This window comes from Amphiura filiformis, chromosome 11 (assembly GCF_039555335.1).
Source record: "Amphiura filiformis chromosome 11, Afil_fr2py, whole genome shotgun sequence".
Taxonomy (NCBI): Eukaryota; Metazoa; Echinodermata; class Ophiuroidea; order Amphilepidida; family Amphiuridae; genus Amphiura; species Amphiura filiformis.
Window position 1 is genome coordinate 11,767,983 of NC_092638.1, and position 25,317 is coordinate 11,793,299.

At 37.1% G+C, this 25,317-nt stretch overlaps 2 protein-coding genes across 4 annotated transcripts in view; one reads left to right on the forward strand and one right to left on the reverse strand.

Annotated features, from left to right (window-relative positions):
- Window positions 1-25,317, forward strand: part of LOC140164357 (monocarboxylate transporter 12-like) — a 272,528-nt gene that overhangs the window by 102,367 nt on the left and 144,844 nt on the right. The gene's annotated exons all lie outside the window — the stretch shown is intronic.
- Window positions 9,965-25,317, reverse strand: part of LOC140164356 (uncharacterized) — a 110,995-nt gene continuing 95,642 nt past the window's right edge. For both annotated transcript variants that reach the window (XM_072187629.1, XM_072187630.1), the window contains 3 exons: window positions 19,926-20,060; window positions 18,234-18,333; window positions 9,965-16,913 (listed from right to left, as the gene is read on the reverse strand). In XM_072187629.1, coding sequence (XP_072043730.1) covers window positions 15,491-16,913; window positions 18,234-18,333; window positions 19,926-20,060 — 1,658 coding nt within the window. In that variant the 3' untranslated portion in view covers window positions 9,965-15,490. The remainder of the gene's footprint in view (window positions 16,914-18,233; window positions 18,334-19,925; window positions 20,061-25,317) is intronic.

Consider the following 25,317-nt stretch of genomic DNA (forward strand, 5'->3'; position numbering starts at 1 on the left):
CAAATTACCGGTACCCACTTTTTCCTGGCGTGGCACCCACCCACCAAGTTTGAGGAACGTGCAAGTAAGTTGCGCGACCCCTAGTCTCCGAGAAAATAGGCGGAAGGCAAAACCTAACCAAAATGGAACATACAACACATGAAAAGCAAAAAGGTGGTACTACATGTACACCCCTGGGCAATTTGTGCCTATTTTTGCATTTTTCTCAAAAATTATAGCGCATTGGTGACAAGTAAGATTATAGGGCAAGGACTACAACTACTGCACTGAAAATTTTATTTCAGCACAGACAACAGTTGTGGAGTTACAGTCAAAAATGAGGGAAAACCAATATTTGATCAATAAATCAATAACTACTTGTCTTGAGTCACTGAAATTCCAGTGTAGTAACTGGATTCCTTGCCCCTATAATATACATAACTTTTGTTACCAGTGTTTTATTAGTTTTTTGAGAAAAATGCAAAAATAGTCACACATTTATCAAGGTGTGTAGTACATGTACCACCTTAAACCATGGCGAAGAGCAAACCCATAGCCAAGCAAATGACAAAGGCAAAAACAAACTAGAGCTACTGTGGCTCACGAGCCACGAATGTCAGGCGATGACTTCTGATTGACCTCATTTGACCTTTGACCTCGGGTAAACGTGAGTTGACTACTCATGCTATCTCAAATCAAGGATAATTTGCATCACATTTAAGCCCAATCGGGCCTATTTTAACATTTGACCTCATTTGACCTTTCCTGTCCTGTAACCTTGGATGACCTTTACGTTTTTATACTCCCCAAGTGTCAGGGATCATTTCCGCAAGTTGTTACAGCCTGATCGGAGCAATATTTATTTTGACCTGACCTTTGACCTCAGATGACCTTTATGGTTTCATACTCCCCAACTGTCGGGGATCATTTTCCCTAAGTTACAGCCCAATCGGAGCAACTTTAAATTTGACCTGACCTTTGACCTTGCATGACCTTTTTAGTTTTATACTCATGAAGTGTCAGAAATTGGTTTCCCTGAGTTACAGGCCAATCGGAGCAACTTTAAATTTGACCTGACCTTTGACCTCAGTTGACCTTTGCGGTTTTATACTCCTCAAGTGTCAGGGATCATTTACCCCGAGTTACAGCCCAATCGAAGCAACTTTAAATTTGACCTGACCTTTGACCTCGCATGACCTTTGTGGTTTCATACTCCCCAATTTATCAGGGATCATTTTCCCCGAAGTTACAGCCCTATCAGAGCAACTTTAAATTTGACCTGACCTTTGACCTCACATGACCTTTGCGGTTTCATTATTCATACTCCCCAATTGCCAGGGATCATTTTTTTCAAGTTACAGCCCGATCGGAGCAACTTTAAATTTGACCTGACCTTTGACCTCGCATGACCTTTGTGGTTTCATACTCCCCAATTGTCAGGGATCATTTTCCCGAAGTTACAGCACTATCGGAGCAACTTTAAATTTGACCTGACCTTTGACCTCACATGACCTTTGCGGTTACATACTCCCCAAGTGTCAGGGATCATTTCCCCAGAGTTACTGCCCCATCGGAGCAGCTGTAAGATTTGACCTTGGATGACCATAGATTCATGATCCCCTTATGATTATTATATATAAGTTTTAGCCCAATCGGACAAATTTCAAAATTTCAGCTCAATTGAAGCATTTTGAAAACTTGACCTTTGACCCCTTTATTGCCCCTTAATGACCTTAAATTTTAAAATATTTTCAACATGTTTAGAATGTTATAAGGATCATTGCGTTTAAATTTCAGCTCAATCGGAGCATTTTGGAAAACTTGACCTTTGACCCCTTTATGACCCCTTAATGGCCTTAAATGAATCTGAAAATGTTTTTAAAATGTTTAGAATGTCATAAGGATCATTGCATATAAATTTCAGCTCAATTGGAGCATTTTGAAAAACTTGACCTTTGACCCTTTGCCTTAAATTAATTTTAAAATATTTTTTAAATGTTTAGAATGTCATAAGGATCATTGCATTTAAATTTCAGCTAAATTGGAGCATTTTGAAAAACTTGACCTTTGACCCCTTAATGACCTTAAATAAATTTTAAAATGTTTTAAACATATTTAGAATGTCATAAGGCACACAAGGATCATTGCATTTAAATTTAAGCTCAATCGGAGCATTTTCGTTAACACCTGCAAAATGCTCCAATTGAGCTGAAATTTATATGCAATGATCCTTATGACATTCTAAACATTCTAAAAACATTTTAAGATTCATTTAAGGTCATTAAGGGGTCATAAAAGGGTCAAAGGTCAAGTTTTCCAAATGCTCCGATTGAGCTGAAATTTAAACGCAATGATCCTTATGACATTCTAAACATGATGAAAATATTTTAAAATTCATTGAAGGTCATTAAGGGGCAAGAAAGGGGTCAAAGGTCAAGTTTTCAAAATGCTTCAATTAAATGCAATGATCCTTATGACATTCTTAACATGTTTTAAATATTTTAAAATTCATTTAAGGTCATTAAGGGGTCATACAGAGGTCAAAATTCAAGGTTTCAAAATGCCAGCTTTCCACGATCAAGGTATATTAAAACGGCAATTAATGAAACAGTCTTATTAAAATTAATACCATCCAGCACAGTATTGCTGCTTGATCAGATCGTCATAGTCATCCGCTTAACTTACCTCCTGCCCTTGCAAAGGGCACAGTTGCTCTAGTTTATTGTATATTCTTTATTTTTCCTCTTTCATTAACACCACTCGGCCGGTCATACCTTCGTAGCATTTCATGATTATGTCCATTACAGACTCCGGGTGACAGTGGTATACCGTATAGGCCTACCACCGGGCCTACCATAATATACTGCTGAAGCCACATGGTTCAGCTATGGTGCGGTTATCGCTCTAGTTAAATGTTTAAAATATGTTTAGAATGTCACAAGGATCAAATTTAAATTTAAGCTCAACCGGAGCATTTTTAGTTAAAATTACCTTTTTTGACCCCTGTGACCCCTGGATGACCTCCGACGTTTGGAAATATTTTTATTATATTCTTTATGTTTTCCTCTTTCATATGACACCACTCATGGGTCATACCCAGGGACAGGCGATTTGCGCGGAACTTTCTTTCCGCGCAATTCCGCGCAATTTAGGTATACATGTTTTGCACAAAAAAAAAAAAGTTCCGCGCAATTCCGCGCAATTTGCTATTTTTTTCCGCGCAAATCGCCTGTCCCTGGTACCTTCGTGGCATTTAGAGTGAATATGTCCATTTCAGACCAAATGGTTAGTCAGTACGCTAGTAAGTAAGCTAGTAACATTCACTCTTACATGTATAGGCTGATACCATTTCATGGTTCAGCAAAAATTCCCACACACATACCACTTTCAAAATGTACTCAAAGTCCTTATTCCATATCTGAACTAGAGCGATAACCGCACCATAGCTGAACCATGTGGCTTCGGCAGTATAGGCTACATGTATTGTGGTAGGCCTATACCACTGTCACCCGGTGTCTGTAATGGACATAATCTCGAAATGCTACGAAGATATGACCGCCCGAGTGGTGTTAATTAAAAAGGACTGTTTCATTAATTGCCGTTTTAATATACCTTGATCGTGGAAAGCTGGCATTTTGAAAACTTGACTTTTGACCTCTGTATGACCCCCTTAATGACCTTAAATGAGTTTTAAAATATTTAAAACATGTTAAGAATTTCATAAGGATCATTGCATTTAAATTTCAGCTCAATTGAAGCACTGACCTTTGGCCCCTTTATTGCCCCTTAATGACCTTAAATGAATTTTAAAATATTTCCAACATGTTAAAAATGTCATAAGGATCATTGCATTTAAATTTCAGCTCAATCGGAGCATTTTGGAAAACTTGACCTTTGACCCCTTTATGACCCCTTAATGACCTTAAATGAATCTGAAAATGTTTTTAAAATGTTTAGAATGTCAGAAAGAGCATTGCATATAAATTTCAGCTCAATTGGAACATCTTGAAAAACTTGACCTTTGACCCCTTTATGACCCCTTCCCTTAATGACATTAAATGAATTTTAAAATATTGTTTAAATGTTTAGAATGTCATAAGGATCATTGCATTTAAATTTCAGCTCAATTGAAGCATTTCCAGTTTAAAATGACCTTTTTGACCCCTGTGACCCCTAGTCTCTTGGTCAAACCTGAGAGTAGTATACCAGTATACCTCAGGTTCAAACACATGTTTCACACTTAAGTGTACGCTGCATGACTGTATGTTTCTGTTTTCAGGGATAATTATCCTAATGTCTAATAAATGATGAGGGACATTAATTTGGTGGTATGCACCCTTACAACACACATCGCGCGGTGTTTCTTTATGCAAAATAAAAGTTATGCAAAACATCATACTTTGTTAGTATGTAGATATGAATGCTATACCGGATATGTATCTGATATTTGCTTAGCACAATCATGACAACAGTCTGATTTACGGTCCTCTCTAAAAAGTCCTCCCTGTAAAGTTGTATTTATTACTCTCCCCGTCACTGAGCGAAAAGCGGTTGATATTTGACCAAAGCCGGTATAGTGGCGCTTTCCCCAACGCAACAAAACGCGCCCTACCTCATTGGGTAAAAGCCAATCGCTGTCGCTCCTCAGCTATGTAGTATAAATTTAGCTTTAGATGTTATCATAGCAGACAAGTTCTTATCTGCCCCTCTTTTTAATCCGCTGATTTTTGGTTTCTGAACAAAAGAGAAACGAAAACTTATAATTTAAAACAAGAGAATGACACCATATTTTAAACCCTTTTCACGGATGAGTACGTCTTGTGAACTTATGTAGTGGGGTCTCAAAATGTGCCATTGTTGACCATTATTCTGTCAAGTGTATTATCATGACAATCACTTTTTTCACGAATTAGTACACCAATACAGGGCGCTATGTGGTGATATTTAAGTTAGCATTTCGTCCTGCTACATTAGCATGATTAGTGGAATCAAAGATTTTGGCACCCTTACACCTCAAATGATAAAACTAGAATTGGTTCCCAGAGTTGTCATGTGTCAAGTCATTTCATGGGCGAGTCGAGTCATTCCTTGCAATATCTCGTCAAATGACTCGAGTCACTGTACAATCTCTATGGGGAAAATTTGAAAGCAGAGTCGAGTCATTTCATTTTTGAAAAGTCGAGTCTTAAGTCATGACTCGTTCCTATGATTTACACGAGGGGTTGAAGTACACGGGGGACTGTAAAAATCATTATAGAACATTTCTGTATCCATATAACAGCTGAGAAGCTACACGGATGCAGCATGTTATAAGTAAAAAAAGTATCTACCAAAACACGTTTCAAAATGTAAAAAGGGGCCAAGTTTAAAAAATCTTTCCTGTGTGGCTTTTCACCCTTTTTTAAACTTGGTCCCATTCAGTAAAGTGGTACCGTAATAACATGAAGAATGAGTCCTAATTTCTACATGCAACAATTAGGTTTAAGACTGTTCGAAAGCGGTGCAATATGACGTAGGCTATGTATTATCAAAAACATTTGAAGGTTTATGTTTCATTATATTGCGTGTTCATAAAGAGTAGTAGAGTATTATAATACTTAGCAAATTGACTGTCTGTCAACCTGTTACATATTATAGGCCCTACATCTGTACATAAGGCGCAGGATCGCACAAGACGATGAAGAATTTAACAAAGTGAGTATTTGCTACTTTTGCTTAAATCAAAATACATTATAACGTCTTTACGGAAAAACTTCAATCAAGCACGAACATTAATTAATTTACTCTACAAAATGAACACTGACAACTAAGAAAACAAACAAGTAGCCTAAAGATGACTTCGTATGGGTCTTTAGAAACTTTCATAAATGGGACCAAGTTTAAAAAAGGGTGAAAAGCCACACAGGAAAGATTTTTAAACTTGGCCCTTTTACGTTTTGAAACGTGTTTTGGTAGATATTAATTCTTTTTTTGAGGTAAAAAGATATTGCGCGGTAAGTGGTTCTTTGTAGCCATGCGAGGCGAAGTAGTTGGATATCCATATTTCGCGGTTAATGGTTCTTTGTAGCCCTGCGGGGCAAACTAGTTGGATATCCATATTTCGCGATGAGTGGTTTTTGAAGCTTCGAGGGGCAAACTAAATTTAGTTGGATATCCATATTTCGCGGTTAGCAGTTCTTTGTAGCCCTGCGGGGCAAACTTGTTGGATATCCATATTTCGCGGTTTGTGGTTCTTTGTAGCCCTGCGGGGCAAACTAGTTGGATATCCATATTTCGCGGTGAGTGGTTTTTTACAGCTTCGAGGGGCAAACTAGTTGGATATCCATATTTCGCGGTTAGCAGTTTTTTGTAGCCCTGCGGGGGCCTATGTTCGATATCCTCATTGCGCGGTTAGTGGTTTTTAAACGACCTGTAACCACCCCAATCAGCTGCATGGGGTAAAAGAATTATTTAAAAAATAATAGCTGAACCCTATAGTTCAGCCAGGGACTGGAAACGACATATTGATGACTATATATAGAGTGTATTCAATAAACCCAAGCGGAACGAGAGCTGCTAAGTAATCGCTATCCTAACCATAAACACATGCATTATCAGACAACGAGTGTTCCATTTCCTCATAGCTTCTCACGTTGTACACACGTCAGTCGAATTTGGCGGTGTTGGTTTGTTAGCCCTCCAAGTTATAACATCGTTCACTTTGTGATGATATCATTTCAAGAGGTCACTTCCCGATTAACATGATTAAGCTAAACAGCCCATGGAAGAATTTTATGCATGAGCATTGAGCAACCACATCAATGATGTAGTAATGAATACCCTCTATTGTTATCGGATTAATTTTTACGACCTTCGATTACATGGGAGTAGCAACGAGGACACGGTGTTTGATTTCACTCACATAATAGATCAATATTGACCTTCATCCAGCAAGGATCAGCCAAGCACTACAGTGGCCAAGCACGAAAGGTTTCTTGTTATCTCTTCAAGTATTTTTACCTTAGGTCTATAATCATAATGCAGGCCTAAATCCCGGGCCTAAATTAAGTGTACTGTTCGAGTAGGAGGATTTGTTTGATATTATTCTTGATTTTGAATAATATTATAGTACCTGTTTGTTTCCATATCGGTTATTAAAATTACAATTCACCACATACACATTCCAGTTTGCGAGAGGTTTATAATGAATAAATGAATAGGTGTTATTATTTCGAATTATAATTATTTAGGGAGAGTGTTTTAGGATTTTGTTAGAAAAGGGATGATTGTTGATCATGTTTATTTTATTGTTGTACGAGGGGGTATCAAAAAGTTTTAGAAATTGCCCAGAAGTGAAAGAGCTATATCAATGAAATTTTGTCAGTGCAATCACTGGTCCTTATGTACACTATGGTGCAAAAATGGTCTCATAAGTATGTTTACTTTTTTACAGGAGCTATAGATGTCACTACCTGCCTATGTAACCGCATAACCAGCAAAATGGAGAACATTGAGGCATGAAGCATGATTAAGTTCCATTTTAAGGGTTACAGTGCCCAGAAAATCTGTGATGAAATAAAATTCCTTTTCCAAAAAGCGACAGTGACATATCACAATCACCACCGAAGATAACTTTCATTTCATCATCAATTTTCTAGGCACTGCAAGTCTGCAACCCTTCAAAAGCAGGATCTTAATAATGCTGCTTGCCTCAATTTTCTCAATCTTGCAGTTTATGCGCAGTAACTGGGGCAGCGGGTTATTTGCATCTAGTGCCACCTGTAAAAAAAAAGTAAACATACCTATGAGACCATTTTTGGACCATAATGTACATAAGGACCAGTGATTGCACTGACAAAATTTCATTGATATAGCTCTTTCACTTCTGTGCGATTTCTAAAACTTTTTGATACCCCCTCGTATGTATTTTCCTGTCATTTCCTGCAAACCTAATAAAGATATTTTGATAATTGAAAATAGTCTGTATCATAAATCGTAGAGGTTGAAAGAGTCAACAAGCGTCAGAAATTATAATTTGCCATGGAACTTCGGTCATATTTTCATTTGAAATATAACTGGATGTTAGGGTCTGCATGCATGGTATGCATAGTATGATGATATACAGACACTGACCTTTCCCTAAAACTATTAAGCAGCAAGTTGTGTATCACACCCACCATGGGTTCGAACCCCTTTATTGTATTTTATTATTAAACCTGAATAGCGTGATTACTTTTGAATGAGCGGCAGCACACATATTTTTTTCCTCACATCTTCTCTGTAGTACAAAGCTGTCTTTTTATCTAGTGTTTAGACAATGTTTACTCAACCATTGCTATCAATGGATGTTGCCATTTTTGACGATTTCTAACTTTTGAAATGCCCAAAATGAATCAATAAAACCGTGTATAAGATATTTGCGGGGATATTTGGGCGCGATTACAAAAATTACAAAATAAATGGGCACTTCTGGGTTGGGTATCTATAGAGGCCCTGCATGAAATTATTGATTGGCTCCAAACAAAGAATTTGAACCGGTGTCCTTCACCGTAGTTATGGCGGAGTACAGTCCATTCAATCAAATGTTGTCATCAAGTGCAGGGTTATGTGTGTGAGACGAACTGTCACGGTAGATTGCAATCATGCTTTTGTTGAATGCATTTGAGTAGTCTGCCATATTTACGGGATGATACGTCACATGCAATGCCTCTATAGATTCTATAGAATTTAAGTATGATATATTTTCGATGGTAATATATTTTCACTTTCAAAGTTTGTAGTTTTCATAATTGCAATTTCTGAATATTATATAAAAGCGGGAATAAGTCTATAAATGTAAGAGTATGGGATCATTTTGAATGTTAATAAATGCGAAACGCCGGCGGTAGACACCTGCAAGATCAGGGATTGCCGCGATTCTTGCAGTAGCTTTTATGAATAGAATACAATAGTGGATACAATAGCGGATTCAATAGCGGAACAATAGAGCTCTCTTACGGGTAAATAAACCTCGTCGGGTTTTGCTAAGGCCGTATAAAATTAATGTTTTGGTTCTCGTCCAGAGGATTTTCATGAATTGATGAGGGAGGGAGTGTTTTTTTTTTTTTTTTTTTCAATGTAAAATTAGCATTGTCAGTAGTTTTCGGTCTTCTCCAACAGTGCTCGAGGAAACGATGAGGCCCTTTTTTTTTTTTCAAATGTGAGATTCTGAGGATAAACCCCTGGAGTACCACAAAAAGACTTGGAAGTGATGCTTGTTCTCTAATAAACTTATTCATATGTATGAAGATTTCATAAATCATTCCAAAGTCTAAAAAATTGAAAAATCTAAAAAAAAAAAAAAAAAAATCTGACAAATCCCAGAAATTGAGGAGGGAGGGACGAGAACCAAAATATTAATTTTACACGGCCTAAATTTCACTTCTTCTTTTTCATGAACTAACCGTTATTTCATTAAGTAACCGTTATTTTTTAAAACTTGGCAAAGCCTCGACGCGAGGTTTTTAATAAGAAAATACTGAGATGACAGAGGATCAAGTCTCTTGATCAACTCCACAACCATTCGCATTCCTACCAGGTTTATTGTATTATTATGGGAAATTCCCCCTGGAGGACAGAATTTTATTTAAATTGATATGGCCCTCTATAGAGGCCCTGCATGAAATTATCGACTGGCTCCAAACAAAGGATTTGAGCCGGTGTACGTGTCCTTCACCGTAGTTATGGCGGAGTGCAGTCCATTCAATCAAATGTTGTCATCAACCTATTTGATCGTAGTGCAGGGTTATGTGTGTGAGACGAACTGTCACGGTAGATTGCAATCATGCTTTTGTTGAATGCATTTGAGTAGTCCGCCATATTTACGGGATGGTGCGTCACATGCAAGGCCTCTATTAGACGTCCTGAATGTATGTGGACAATACTCAAAAACATTATGTAATTTTTAGTTACAACTCTGTAATTCTCACCTCACACAATGAGTTAGAAAAACACAATGAATCAAAAGTTACATGTTGCATTATAATATTTACTTGAATTACTTGCAAAATACAAAAATAACAAAAATAGCAGTACATTTACACACTTATTATTTCTTACACATGACAAAAGCAAGTCATTCAGGATGAGTGAATGGACTTATCCAAACACAGAAGCATTTGATTATCTGTCAGCATTTTATTTCAAGCAATTTTTGAGTAATTAACATAATTTGTATATGATATTTCTGTATTATTACAAGCTACATTCAAATAAAATATGTTAGTCTATTACTGTACAAGTCAACAAAATTATCATTAGTACTATTATTTCATATTGTGGTAAGGCACCATACATAAGATCTTGCAAAAGGATACTGACAAAAGAAACATTTTTAAAACAGTTATTGTATAATAATAATAATAATAATAATAATAATAATAATAATAATAATAATAATAATAACACACTGAGTTTGTCATTAAACATAGCTGCAAAAAGTACTTTACATCTCCAGTAAAGCATTTATATTGGGAAGATGAAATATTTGTTCAATAATTCATGGGCCCCACTTTAGGGAGTGTTCAAAAATACTTTGGTAGGGATGTACGGAGTGAGCTTCATAGAATCATAACTAAATGCCTGAATCTGTGGCATGAGGTGGGTGTAGGAGGGGTTGTTTGTACTTGTTCCCTTCCTTCTTGACGGGCAGAAGCTCCCAAAAGCTATCTTCACATTTTTGGTTAATTGTTAATGCATTGGATTTGTTTACACACCATATTTACATCAGTAAAATACTTAGTAAAATTTCCAAAGGGGGCAAAATTACCAATTTGTCCCGCTCACCCTTTCTGAAAAGCACTTACCAAAAAATTAAGTGTTCAAAAGCGTGCAAACATCTGCAAAAACTTTTACGCTAATTTGGCCACTGTCAAAATTGCCTGCCTACTCTCCCCCACCCCCCAAAAAAACTTCCCTGGCCACCATTTCAAGAGGTAAAAAAAAAACATTTTTGTGACTATTTTGCCTGCACCTCGCCAAAATATTTCTAAACACTCTATTAGGGATTCAATAATATAATGTCACAGGTGTGTGTTTATGTGTAACAGATCAGTATCATATAGTGATCAATTAAGCTGCAGTGGCACTTAAAATATTTGGTCCAATTTTGTTATACAAAAAAGCAATGTTTTTACAAGCTTACACAAAATGTCTCTTATTACAGTAATTACACAAAAAGTTATTCACAAGCAGCTTTAAAAGGAATCCTTTACTGTACATTTAAATGTTAGTCATTTCATGATCGTGTTACTCTAAAAAATATTTGAAAAAACAATTATATTGCTTCATAAAACTCTGTGTAAAGGCACGGAATGTCTTATTATGGCAGCTGCAAGTGTTGGACTCCTATTGAAGATGTCCGGGTATAATACATCTACTTAATATTTACAATTGCCACACCTAGTTCTACTAGTCTCGTTCAAAGCTGCTAAATGTTTTAATGACAGTTAGATGTCAGGTTATAAGGGCATAAAAATGTTTTAAAATAGTTAAAAATACTACAACAACATATGTTATTGTAAAATATTTTTTGGCAAACACTTTTGGAAAATATTTGGTTAACACTTGAACAGCATTGTGTTAGAATATTTTGCAGCAAGTTTTGAAATATGTTATTAAAATGTTTATACCCATTATAAAATCCAACATTTAATTATTTGTGTTAGCTGGGTATATGCATACTCTTAACCCAAACAAGACTCTTAAATCCGGAAGGCTAGAACTACACATAACATACATATAAAAATCAAATTTCAGGAAGTATATTTCAAGTTTGACCGATGTCTTTTAACTTAATAATTTACATTTTACATGACATTATTTTGTATCCACAAAATCAGCAATTTATGCTGACCTGACTTTTTTAAAATGCCACAGGTCAAAAACTGTAGATCACAGAACTTTTTGGCTTAAAATCAGAAATGATGAAAGTTGTGTGAAATAACCATTTAAAATCACCTTTTCTGTCAAAATTGGTAATATTCAGTGAAAAGATTCATCAGGTCTGCACATCAAATCAATTAGTAATTTTGCTTGCCAAAACCAGTACGTTTTTACTTGCTAATATTTCTACCATCTCGTCGGAGGACTTTGTCAGATGTGAGCATCTGATCCACTTTTCCGGGCAACTGGCTTCAGGTTGTGAGTAGTCTTACTGAATGTGGGCAAATAAGTTACATCACATACTTTTCGTAAGATTTAGGGGGAAATGGGGTTTTTGTCAAGAGAATATTACCATCATTAGTAATTTTGCTTGCCAAAACCAGTAAGTTTTTACTTGTTAAAATTTGGTCCATCTCGTCGGAGGACTTCATCAGATGTGAGCATCTGATGAACTTTCCCGGGAAACTGGCTTCCGGTTGTGAGTAGTCTTACTTCCAATCTTCAAAAGTGGGTCAAATATGTGACTTAGGAAATAAGTGCCTTCCTTTCTATTCATGGTCTTTGTCCCCCTCTTTCTGATCTCCATCGCTTCTCGTACTTCTCTAGACTTTCTGACATGTTTTGGTAGACGATCTCGTAAATGCAATTGCCTGTTTTTAGCTTGTCTCTTTTGTTTTTGGGGTGGACCAGGATTTTTTTGAGGGTTTGATGTGGTTTCATAGCGGTGTTGACTTTGTGCTTTTTGAAAATTCTTTGAACTCATTCAGAAATTCCATTCCAAGCTAAAAACAGGCAATTGTATTTACGAGATCGGCTGCCAAAACTGCAATCTCAGTTATGTTGGCGAAACCTCTCGTTTGTTTGGGATTAGGCTTGCGGAACATGAAGCGGAAGTTAAGAAAGCCAACGAGAAAAAGTTCACACATTCAGAACGTAGGGCATCCGAGCAGGAACAAACAAAGTCGGCCATATCTGATCATGTCGCAATGTCGCAAGGGCAAATCATGTCGTCAATTGGGAGGACTCCAAGATACTAGGCAAAGAACATGTCAGAAAGTCTAGAGAAGTACGAGAAGCGATGGAGATCAGAAAGAGGGGGACAAAGACCATGAATAGAGAGGAAGGCACTTATTTCCTAAGTCACATATTTGAAGACTGGAAGTAAGACTACAAATGTACTCACAACCAGAAGCCAGTTTCCCGGGAAAGTGGATCAGATGCTCACATCTGATGAAGTCCTCCGACAAGATGGACGAAATATTAGTAAGTAAAAACTGAGTGGTTTTGGCAAGCAAAATTACTATAGTCAGTCTACTCTGAAGTACTAAGTAGCGACGCGGATGCAAACATTATGCCGACTTTGAAGGCACGCATACCTGCAGCAGAGACGCAGCACTACGCATTGTTGACGCACTGTATACGCAAGTGTTATCACTTTGTACTTCGGAGTGGACAAACTGTAATTGATGGTAATATTCTCTTGAAAAATCCCATTTTCCCCTAAATCTTACGAAAAGTATGTGATGTAACTTATTTGCCCACATTCATATAATAAGCATAATGGATTGCATTTGCCACACGATATACATGTATGAAGATTATACAGTTTAGTTTTATAGTAATAGTTCTAATATTTGAGGTATGGTTAAAAATCACTAAAAAACACACATTTAAATGTAATCAAAATTTGCAATGCGACATCCCTCCATTATATTCAGTCCTAATCAAAGTATACAAATATTTGAAAATTGTAATATTTACTATGCCAATGTTGCATATTTGGTTTTAACATATGCAATGACCACTTTAAAAGTGTCATCATTGCTGTTTTAAAACAGGCACTTCATCCTGCTTTACCGTCGCAGAACCGTCTATCATGGAAATCAAAAACTCCCTATAGTGTAAAACAATACATATTATATACCTCATATATAGATTCCTCTCATCTGATTGGTTAAAAGTGGAGTCATTAAAATAGCTATGCCCCCTTTTTCTATCAAGATGATGTCATAAGCAACAGCTGTGCCCCGGGCATAGATTCAACTGTGCCCGCTAAATAATTGGATATTCGCAACCCTGAATACAAAGATCGCTCGTATACATTACACACCCACTATACGGTCGGCGTTGATTACAGTGTTGTAAAATAGACTAGCCGGTCACAGTTCGCGCATGGTTCGCGATGAATTTGACAGCTCTCCTTGCAGATGACGATCTTTCACCGCCGTAGTGAGTGCAGTGATTTATTTACTATCTGTTACATGTCAAGGATTTATACCTGCCAAATGTCACTTTTTAGACAAATTACTACGACCTGAAGACTCGGCAGTGTGTGATGTATAGCACAGAAACGGTAGGGTTTTAGATATGAAATCGGTAGATATTATTGGTCCAAATTCTGCACCCTTAGCCTTGCTCTTGCATGCACTGTGCATTTTACTTCAATTACAGTTCAAAATCAAGGCCTATGCAGCATCTTGTAGGCCTTGTCAGCTCAGGAAATCTTTTAACCAATCAAATGAGAAGAATCTATATTATTCGGTATATAAAACAAATATTGACTGCTTAATATTCGGGGCACAGTTTAAAATTATAGGCCCTCGGTGATGTCAAACCCATGACTATGCCCTCAGCTTTGCTTCGGGCATAGTCATGGGTTTGACATCACCGAGGGCCTATAATTTTAAACTGTGCCCCTCAAAGCAGTCAATATTTGTATAGTAAACATGTATTGGATTTTGGAGAGTAGGGTGTCAATTATGAGCTATTTATAGGGCAGATGTTGGTGTTTTTTATGCAAAAAGTTTGAAAATGGCATTTTTGCAAATGAACTCTTTATTAATTGAATTATCAAAATTGATTTTACTGTATGCAGAGAAACCCAACAGGAGCCATGTATTCAACAGTTTCCCTTTTAGGATTTTTGCTTTTACATGTACACTTCTTATTTCTGTCAGTCATGATACAATGTATTTCAGTAGTTGATGCTCAGCACTATAAATTCCTTCAATCACCCGTACATAAATTCTTGGTGAAGGACGACCTTAATATGACCTTTTGTCAAATATATTGATATGATTTACTCACACCAAATGTCACCACACTATAATGTCATGCCAATAACTCAATTTCAGCCAGAGGTGGAAGTAAGGGCTTTTGCAACAGAGCTTTTCATATATGAAAGTTCAGTTGCACCAATCTTTATAGGATAAATGTGCGAGAAAATATCAGGAGAGTAGAAAATGCTAATCAAAATGGAACATACATACAGTCCACATATGTATACATACACACAGAGGGAATACACTAAAAACTATAAAAGCAATATCCCCCTTTATGGCTGAAGACAGTGGGAAAAAAAGTTATTGCCCAGTGATTAGGGTACTAGGTTCTGGTGCATGAGGTCACATATGGGTCCAATGGTATACGTCCCAGTGGTAATTTCCAATAAGGGATGAAATCGAAACTCGACTGGCGGTTGGCCGGCGGTTCCGTTCGGTTGGCATTGTTTAGAACAATAACAACCGGACGGAACCGGGCGGAACCGGACGGAACCGGCGGTCGAGTTTTGATTTCATCCCTAACCAGTTTAGACACAGAATGATTATTATCAATGGTACTTTGGAAATAGTATTGGTAACCACATTTCCATCCATTCAGTTTCAGTCATCATCCTTGTGTTTCCATCACCTACATAGATAGGGCATTCTGGCAGATGGGTAAAGACAACACCCTCAACTAGTCTGGGGACTGTGATAATAATGAGTACTTTCTCATTCACATCTGTGCCTTTTGCTTCTGCATTTGTGCTTGTTGTAGGCAGTTGTTTTGGCCTTGCACCTGAAGGATGATTATTTTGTCTGCAACCTTGTTTCTTTTTTCCCTTCTTGGATAAGTGTTGATCACCACATTTTGATGTAGCGTCTCCCGCAGCTGCATTTCCATTGTGATGTACATCAGGATCACCTCGACCTGTTTCCTCCATGCTATCTAATTGGAGACTGCAATTAGGGGCTGGAGATGAAGCATTACATGCTGAACTAAATGTTGCGTCACTTTCTGATGCCTGTATATCCATTTGCTCAATCAACATATTTACTGCATCCACATTGTGGCTGTGATCTTCACAACTTGCTTCTGCACTCATCTTAGCCTCCTTTTGTGGTTTAGAATTTGCTACCGATTGCTGCTTCTTGTTGGCACCACTCTCCATGCTGGTTTTTCTATTCATATTTGGCTTACTCTGACCATCAGACATTCCAGCAGGTGGTTGTACTTGGTACAACTCTACATCCCAGTGTTGCCCCTTCAGTATTTCATCTCTTGCAAGCTTTCTACCTCTCTGAAGCCATATCATTTCTTTCATTTTGCCTTCCAGTCGTCTTACAAACTCCTGATACATGAAAGCATCTTTTGCTATACACTGAATTTCCTGACCATGAATAATACCAACACCTTTGTTGTTATCATAAACACCAATAAAACAACGGCCGCCATTGGTATTGGCAAATGCAGACACATATGGTCGCATTTCGTCCAGAATTCTCTTTGTCAAATTATCACCATCCTTGTATTTCTTAAATTCTCGACAAAGTCCCTCAAGGCCTAGTGTATCTTCTTCTTGAAAACAATGTGGTACATCATTTGGAAGTTCCTTCTTTCTACCATCTGATGCAATTTTACACAATTCATCAGTTTTTGTAACTTCTAGTACACTCTTGTCTACTTTCTTTCGCGCATGTGCACAGTAATTTATTAAACCTTTGTTACCTGGACAAATGTTTATCTGTCTCGTTTTGCAAAGACACGCACCTCTGATTGTAAAATCACTGTCAGATTGTGTCAGGCCATATTTTTGATCCAACATTTGATCATACAGTTTATTGTCAAAGGATTCTTTTATTTCTCCTCGAGTACAGTTGATCAACTTGACATTTCCACTCTGCTGTCCATTATGCAATGCTAGAACTGCTTTACATGCTTCTTCTGTACCACTAGGTTTTTGATCGTAGCTCACAGTGACCATCACGCATCTAATAATAAAAATAATAATGACAATAATAATAATAATAATAATAATAATAATAATAATAATAATAATAATGAAATAAATTTAAACATAATTTTTCACCATGTTTACCATCGCCAAAAAAAAAGAAGAAAGAGCCGGTGGAAAATTATGTTTATTTACATAATCCTGTTGATCATGCGTTTTTTACATGTTATCTCATTGGTTCTTAGCCATGTGACATGTCATAAAAAATTGGTGTATGGTCAATATGCCACTATGGACAACACAAAATTTTACTTTATGATACGCCAAATTCAATTGATTAATTATTAATTAACTAGCTAATTTTGGCTGCTGACACTTAGCAAAATGAAACAGATCATTAAAAACACACCAATTGTTTAAAAAATGACCCAAAATCACTATACGCCATTATGGAATGGTATTGTTTTAAGGTATTGTTTTTAGACGCTGTTGTGCAATTATCGTCTCATATCATGGGCGACATTAATTTTGGCATAAAACAACTCGGTTTTGTCTCATTGTTCTATTTAAGGGGGTACTACACCCCTGCCCAATTTTGTGCCTATTTTTGTATTTTTCTCAAAAATTATAGTGCATTGGTGACAAGTAAGATATGTATATTATAGGGGCAAGGACTACAACTACTGCACTGGAAATTTTATTTCAGCACAGACAACAGTTATGGGGTTACAGTCAAAAATGAGGGAAAACCAATACTTGATCAATAAATCAATAACTGCTTGCCTTCATGAGTTACTGAATTTTCAGTGCAGTAATTGTAGTCTTTGCCCTATATCTTACCTGTCACCAATGCGCTACAATTTTTGAGAAAAATGCAAAAATAGGCACAAAATTGGCCGAGGGGTGTAGTAGCCCCTTAAAATAATGATGTCACCTGTTTATATGAGACAATAGACCAGGCTCTCTCAACTGGCGGCGCCCACGCCACTTGTGGCGCTTGGAGTCAGTCGCAGTGCCGCACGATAATTTTAATAATTTTTTCACATAAATCTTGAACAAGAAAGGAGTAAAAATACTCAATCTGGGCCTTTAAAAAACCTTAAAATCCAGGAGCTTCGGGGGCGCTGCCCCCTGGACCCGAGAAGGCAATAGATGCACAACTGTGGCTAAAAAAATACCTTTATTCTCCAAATAATATTGAAATAGTTAAAACAAAATTGCAAATTGAACTATTTTTCTTATTAGTTTGAGCAATAACATGACAAACCGTTTTGACTGATTGGCACAATATGCTGGACATGCTGATCCTCCTTAATTAATCAATTAGCTATGCTTCCATATGACTTGTAATACTTACCTTGAGTTTCCATCAATACTACACATAGAGCTGCTGGCAGTACTTGGCCAATTTGCATCACTTCTACCATTTGCAGAAACATATTGTGAACTCCCTTGATCTATATATAAATAATAATAGAAATAAGAAGCAAATTAATAAATTATGTGTGATGCATAAAATGTGTTCCCACCAGTTAGGGGCACAGCGATATTTCATCTATTGACCACGCACCAAATTATTATATCTCTACTGGACTCGAACCCAAGACTGCATTGTACCTTTTTTTATTTTTTTACCAAGCACGGCCAGAGCATGTCCAGGCAGTTATCATCTCCACAAGGAAAGATGATAGAAACTGTAAAATAAACAATATTAAAATAAACAATATTGACTCTGAAGATGTATAAAAAACCTTTTCTAAGAAGGGTATTCACATTATCAATCTCAATGCCCGTTCTGTTTGTCCCAAAATGAGTGAATTGAAATTGATTGCATCCAATACTAGAGCCAAAATAATTACTGTCTGTGAAACATGGCTGGATGATTCAGTCACCGATAATGAAATCAACATTCCTAATTTCTCTGTTATCCATAAGGACCGTAACAAAAATGGCGGCGGTACCTGCATCTACATTCATTCTGATTTGGCATTTAATCCCAGGCCTGATTTAGACATTCCCAAAATGGAAGCTATTTGGACTGAGATTTTGCTACGAGATGCAAACCTTTTATTGTTGGTTCCTGTTACAGGCCTGAAAGGCATTCGCAGTTTATCAACAATAGAGGTTATCCACTTCACTCATGTGTGACTTCTAACAAAAGGCGCTGGTGCCTGTAGTATTCTTCATTCAAACCAATTCAATGCACGACCTCTGAGTTACCTGCATGACTTTGGCGGGTTATTTTGAAACAGTCATGGTTGCACATGCAGGTACTTCTTTTGAAAGTCCTAAACACGGTATAGCAGTCGCTGATAGGATATGCAGCATACAGAACACGGATAACCTCTATCTTGAGAGTGTCCTTTCAAAACTGCCTGCTGATTCTGAAGCTAACAAATCTTAACATCGATAAAAGCACTGGCTTAGATGGCTTACGGGCTTGTTTTCTGAAAGATGCTGCAGAGGTCATTAAAACTCCTATCACATCTATTATTAAAGGAAGGTGACCTGATATATTTGGAAAATCAAATTCTTTCAAACTTACGTATAACATAAAATGTCATCCCTTTCAAGCACTCATGCAAAATGAACATGTAATTTTTTTGTACATGTGACTAATTCCTAATGAAATTATTGACATTTATACAGTGTGATATTGGTAGTTTACAGTGTTTTTTATTAATGATAATCATCAAAATCAACTGCTTAAACTGAGCAATACTCATTGACTTAAACTTACATCTACTATCATTTGGAAGGCAATTCCACAATTTAGTAGCACATGAATGAAAAGTTCTTTTACCTGCATAAATATTATATGGTGGCTCAAAAAGAGCAAAGTTGAGTGCATATCGTACATAGAAGTGAACTGAGAGGAAAGGTAACCAGGAGCCATTCCTTTCAATCCTTTGAAGGTAAGTGTTGCCATATAGTTGAACCACCTATCATTGATTCCAATGACGAGTACTCATCATGTCAACAACATAATCTTGGCAGATATGACCTTCTTGCATATGTTTTCTTTGGGTGTTTATACACATGAACTTACCACTTTGACAGCTTGATTGAATAGTCACAGGTCCCAGGAATTGGTTTAAATCTCCAGTAACATGGATTTGATTTCCAGCTACATTAGTGGTGGGTGTGGCAGGCAAGAGTTGAGTACTGCTGCTGGCTTGGTCTTCTGCATAACAAAACACACAATGTGATTATTTCTGTTCATCTATCTGAGCATCTGTATTCTAAGGAATCATGATAAAAAATTTGGACAAGGGTCCAACATGATTTTACAAACCTGTTATTGCTGCATTATGCACAAGGACATTATGCTGGATATGAAACAAGGTGATGCATGTATCACAAATGTCACTTGATTGCATGTTCTGTATTTTGGCTGTTCTCTATTTTTTTCTAACAATATGTTTGACCTATAAAATGCATAAAGAACTCACTTGTGCTACAATGACAAATGCCCCCAATAGGTGACCATTGACCCCTAAAGTCCTGAGCACCTCTGTGAAACCTGCAATCGAGGTTTATGCCACTGCAGTTGCATCAAAATCCATTTCATCAGGGGATGCAACAATTTTGTAAAATGACCTTTCATCTGTGACCATTGACCTGAAACATACCTTAAAGCCATAATGTATGATTTCCTTAAAATTTTAAATTTGTTGTTCTATACTCAAAATGCTGAAATAATACTACTAGTAACTGTCGGGAAGGGTTTTTGCCCGGGGGGGCACCTTTGTTTCCAATGGACATTTTATTGTGAAATGTCACTGTACAAGGAATACATAAAAAAAAATTCCACATAGCCCCCGAATGAAAAGTATTTAATTATCTTTGTAATCACTCAAAAAGCATTTTGTGTGAATTTTACATCCGAACTAGAGGCTATTAAATTTTTCGAGCCTTTTTATTTTACATGTAAAGCCTATGGGGGTGACGATTAGAAATGGACGGCAATATTGAAAAACCCTCATTTTGGGCCATTTTAGACACTAAAATGCCCATAAAAAAAGAATAGCCTCTAGTCCGGATGTAAAATTCACACACAATGCTACCTGAGTGAGTACAAACATAATTAAATAAATTTCATTCGGGGGCTATAGCAAAAATACAAAAATGTCCTATACCTTCATGGTTATGAAACAAAGGTGGGGGGGGCACTCATGTATAAAAGTTGTAAGCAACTGCATGAAAAATGACCCTAAGCAAGGATATCAAAAAATTGTCGAACTAACCCTAAAGGAGGATTTTACTCGAATAAAAACACCCCAAGCGAGAAATTGGTTTGAAAGTTGCCCCTAAACAAGGATAGACATTATAAAAAAAAAAAAACCTCAAGCAAAGAACCGCTTGCGTGTGTCGGCATGAGTGACATTCAGTATTTTTTTTAATCTGGTTTATGAAATTATGTTTGATGTCCAGATTGTACTCTTGCAAGGTCAATCTCCACCTCACCAGTCTTTGGTTTTTGTTCTTCATCCTGTTGATGAAGGTGAGGAGATTGTGATCTGTGAATAGAAGCACAGGGTATATACTGTGGTACCCAAATACACATCAAAATGTAGCAATGCTAATAGCAATGCCAGACACTCCTTTTCAATTGTGGAGTAATTTCTTTGGTGCTTGTTGAACTTCCTTGAAAAGTAACATAGGGTGATCTATTTGATCTTCACCCTCTTGCATCACAACACCTCCACAGCCTATGTCACTGGCATCAACAGTCAACTTGAACTGCTTCTGAAAATCAGGTGCAGTAAGTACTGGTGAACTCATGCGTATTAATTTGACTTTATGCAAAGCATTTTCACATTGCTCTGACCAGATGAATTTGGCGTCCTTCTTCAACAAATCAAAGGACTTGCTATCTCTGAAAAGTTTGGACACAACTTTCTGTAATAGCCTACCATTCCTAGAAATCTCATGAGTGCCCTCTTGTTTACAGGTGTGGGGTATTGCTCAATTACTTCAACTTTGGTTTTGATAGGTTTAACCTGACCTTGACCGAAAACAAATCCCAAGTGTGTGACTATGGCATGGCAAAACTCACTTTTTACCAGATATACTGTCAATTGTACCTCAGACAGCTTCTTTTAAACAATTGATAGAGTATTAGTTGTTCCATGTGTTGTTCCCAAGTTTGATAGCAAACAATCAAATCATCTACATGTATACGCTTCACAGCCCTCTATGTCTGCCACAATTTGATTTACCATTCTCTGAAAGGTTTCAGGTGCATTTTCAAACCACATGGCATGACTTTGTATTGGTAAAGACCAAATGGTGTACAAAAAGCAGAAATCTCTTTGGCACACTCTGTGAGTGGAACATGCCAGAACCCTTTCAAAAGATCAAATTTGCTAACAAATTTTGCATTCCCAATTTTGTCTATGTAATCATCAATTCTTGCATAGGATAGGAGTCTTTGAATGAACATTTGCAGCTCTCATATCTGCTACTTAATCATATGAACCACCAGGCTTGGGAACAAGGATACATGGTGAACTCCATTCAATACTACTTGGTTCTATGATATCATTATCTAGCATATAATTGATCTCATCTTCAGAGGATTGACTCTGTAAGGATGCTGTTTGTATCACCAACATCTACATCATGAAATGCAGCATTTATTCTACTTGGCGTATCAGGAAATATTTGTGAATCAAATTTGAGAAAGATGACCTAATGTTTGGTCTAAGTTAGTAAGCACATCAGAATTGTTCAATTTTACATGATACTCTTGGTGCTCCAGCTCATTATCCTGGTCAAATGTGACTTTGAATTGTCATCTTTACTATTGTCTACATTGGCAATTTTGTCTACATCAGCATTATTCACTATACAGACAGGTTTCGAATCGCCACTGTCACTTCTTTCAACATGCTCTTTGAGCATATTTATGTGGCATAACTGCCTGCTCTTACATCTACCAGGAGTCTTGATAATATAATCTACTTCACCCACTTTTGACTCTGCCTCACATGGGCCATGATATCTGGCTTGCAATGGGTGTCCTGGAATTGGAAAAGGTACTAAAATTTTGTCACCTGGTTTGAACACTCTTTCTTTAGCATGTTTATCATACCATTGTTTCATTTTAGCCTGACCCTGTTTCAAGTTTTCTTTGGCGATATCAGTTGCTCTGTTAGGCCTATGCTTAAAATTGGAGACATAATCCAATAAATTGATATCTGATTTCTCATTGAGCCAATTTTCTTTCAACAACTTTAAGTGCCCGCGTACTGTGTGTCCAAACACTAACTCAAAATAACTAAATCCCAAAGTTTCCTGAACAGCTTCCCTAGCAGCAAATAACAGATGTACACCCTCATAACAGTCTTTCTGACATTCCAAACAGTATGTCCTGATCATGTTTATCAAAAGTGGAATCTTGCTAGTGCACCTTGTGATTCTGAATGGTAAGCACTCTTTTACAGCCATTGCTGGTGCTTGTAGTTCTATCATGTGTTATCGCTTGGAATATTATGCGCTTAATCACATCAAACAAAATGTCTTGTCATGGCTTTATTAGTGTTACAGAATCCATTCTTGCAAACCGATTTTCGGTATTAATTTGTTGGGAAAGTTGACTAGGCTACAGCTCCATTACAAAGGTTGACTAGGCTACAGCTATGTTAGGAAAGTTGACTTGGCTAGGGCTACAGCTATGTTAGGAAAGTTGACTAGGCTACAGCAATGTTAAGAAAATAACCAGGGGTGACAGGGCAGATTCTCCCCATGGGATATCTTTTTAGGAAGAATCTGAACTGAAAGAATGAAAACTAACTTTGTGAAAGCAGCCCATGTTTGACCCTGCTTCACCTTTATCTGGAATCATAGATATAGCTATAAACCTACACAGCTAAAGGACCAATCACAGGACACGCCAGCTGGAGGAATGGCGGCTATATGCAAATTAGGATATTGATGTTTATGTCTGTGACATCATTTTTTGCCAAAACATTTGTGCAGAAAAAGTGAAAAACATTTGCACTTTTCTTTCTGTTACTGTTATATGGTGAAAAACCATATAGCTGTGCAGGGTTCGAATTCAGTCAATTTTTTGCATAGCTGTTTGTGCTATGCAAAACACATGTTTGTATAGCAGTTTCCAAATTATGCATAGCAGTTATTTTGCTATGCAAAAAAAAATGTAATATTTGTGTTTGCGTAGCATCAAATCATTGTCATCAAATCTCGGCTATCTAAGCCCCAGACGATCACACACTCGAGGGCAGAGTTTGAGGGCGATTAGCAATTATAACTATATGCACGAAGCAGGATCAAAAAAAATTAAAAAAAAGGGTATACCTTTACCGCCAGGAATGAGCATTGAAAAATAATGTTGCAATTTTGCAAACCTGGTGAAGTCGCTCCACGACCATAAAGAACAGTAAAAATACCAGATGAAAAAAAAAAAACAGATTAGGTCTTCAGTAAACTTTTCTCGACATTATCTCATCCCCGTAAAATATTGCAAGCTGCCGAAGGTCGCTGATCTTATGGTTTTGGTAACTCCTCCACCAGGAACATGTGTTATGATTTTATGTATAGTAAGTAAATTATAATACGTTGGGGGACTTTTGAGGTAAATGCTACGAGGCCAACAGCTGCCACCCCTCTTTGTGGTGGTTCCGTTTTTCTGATCCATATCAATTTGTAAGCCAAATTGTTCATTGAATTTACAACCGTATGACAAAACAGGCAAAACTAGTCATTTTTCGCCCACGATTTGTCATTTAAATAGAATTGGTCATTTTAATGACATAAAATCTGAAAAATATGGCAAGGATCACTTGCGGTTTTGACTTTTAAAACCTACACTTTGGTCAAAAATTGGTCGTTTTCAACAGATTTACCACATTCGCTTATCTGTTGACGTAATGAGAAAGTGTTTTTAGGGGAAGTGTTCGATATAAAAAAATGTCTGATTGGATGAAGGGAACATTCGGGGTTTTGACAAAAACCAATCACAGATGACATATTTTCCACTAGTCACCAGCTAGAAGCTTGCAGAGCTCTTATGATGCTATGCACTCAACTGTGTAGAGTAAACAAAGACTGTGTAGAGACAATTCACTGCTTGCTTGGAACCTCTTGGACAAAATTGGGTGCTCAGATGTATCGAGATGGAAACTGTGCATAGATGTATTAATAAGAGAATCATTTTGAAGCCAATCCTTTCCATATGGTGTGGTTGAGTGGTGCATGAGAAGTAATGATACAGGGCACCAGAGCACTATAGCTTAACTGCCTTGAATGGAATTTGATCACGCCTAATGACCACACTGGTTATGCACCTGCATGAACAGCACTATGTTCCATATAGTTCAATATTGATCTTGTTCATGCACTTTGGATAGCCCAACATGTTGAAGATGTGAAGCTATCTGGTCTAGTTTATCATACACCCAGGATTGTTTTAGGTT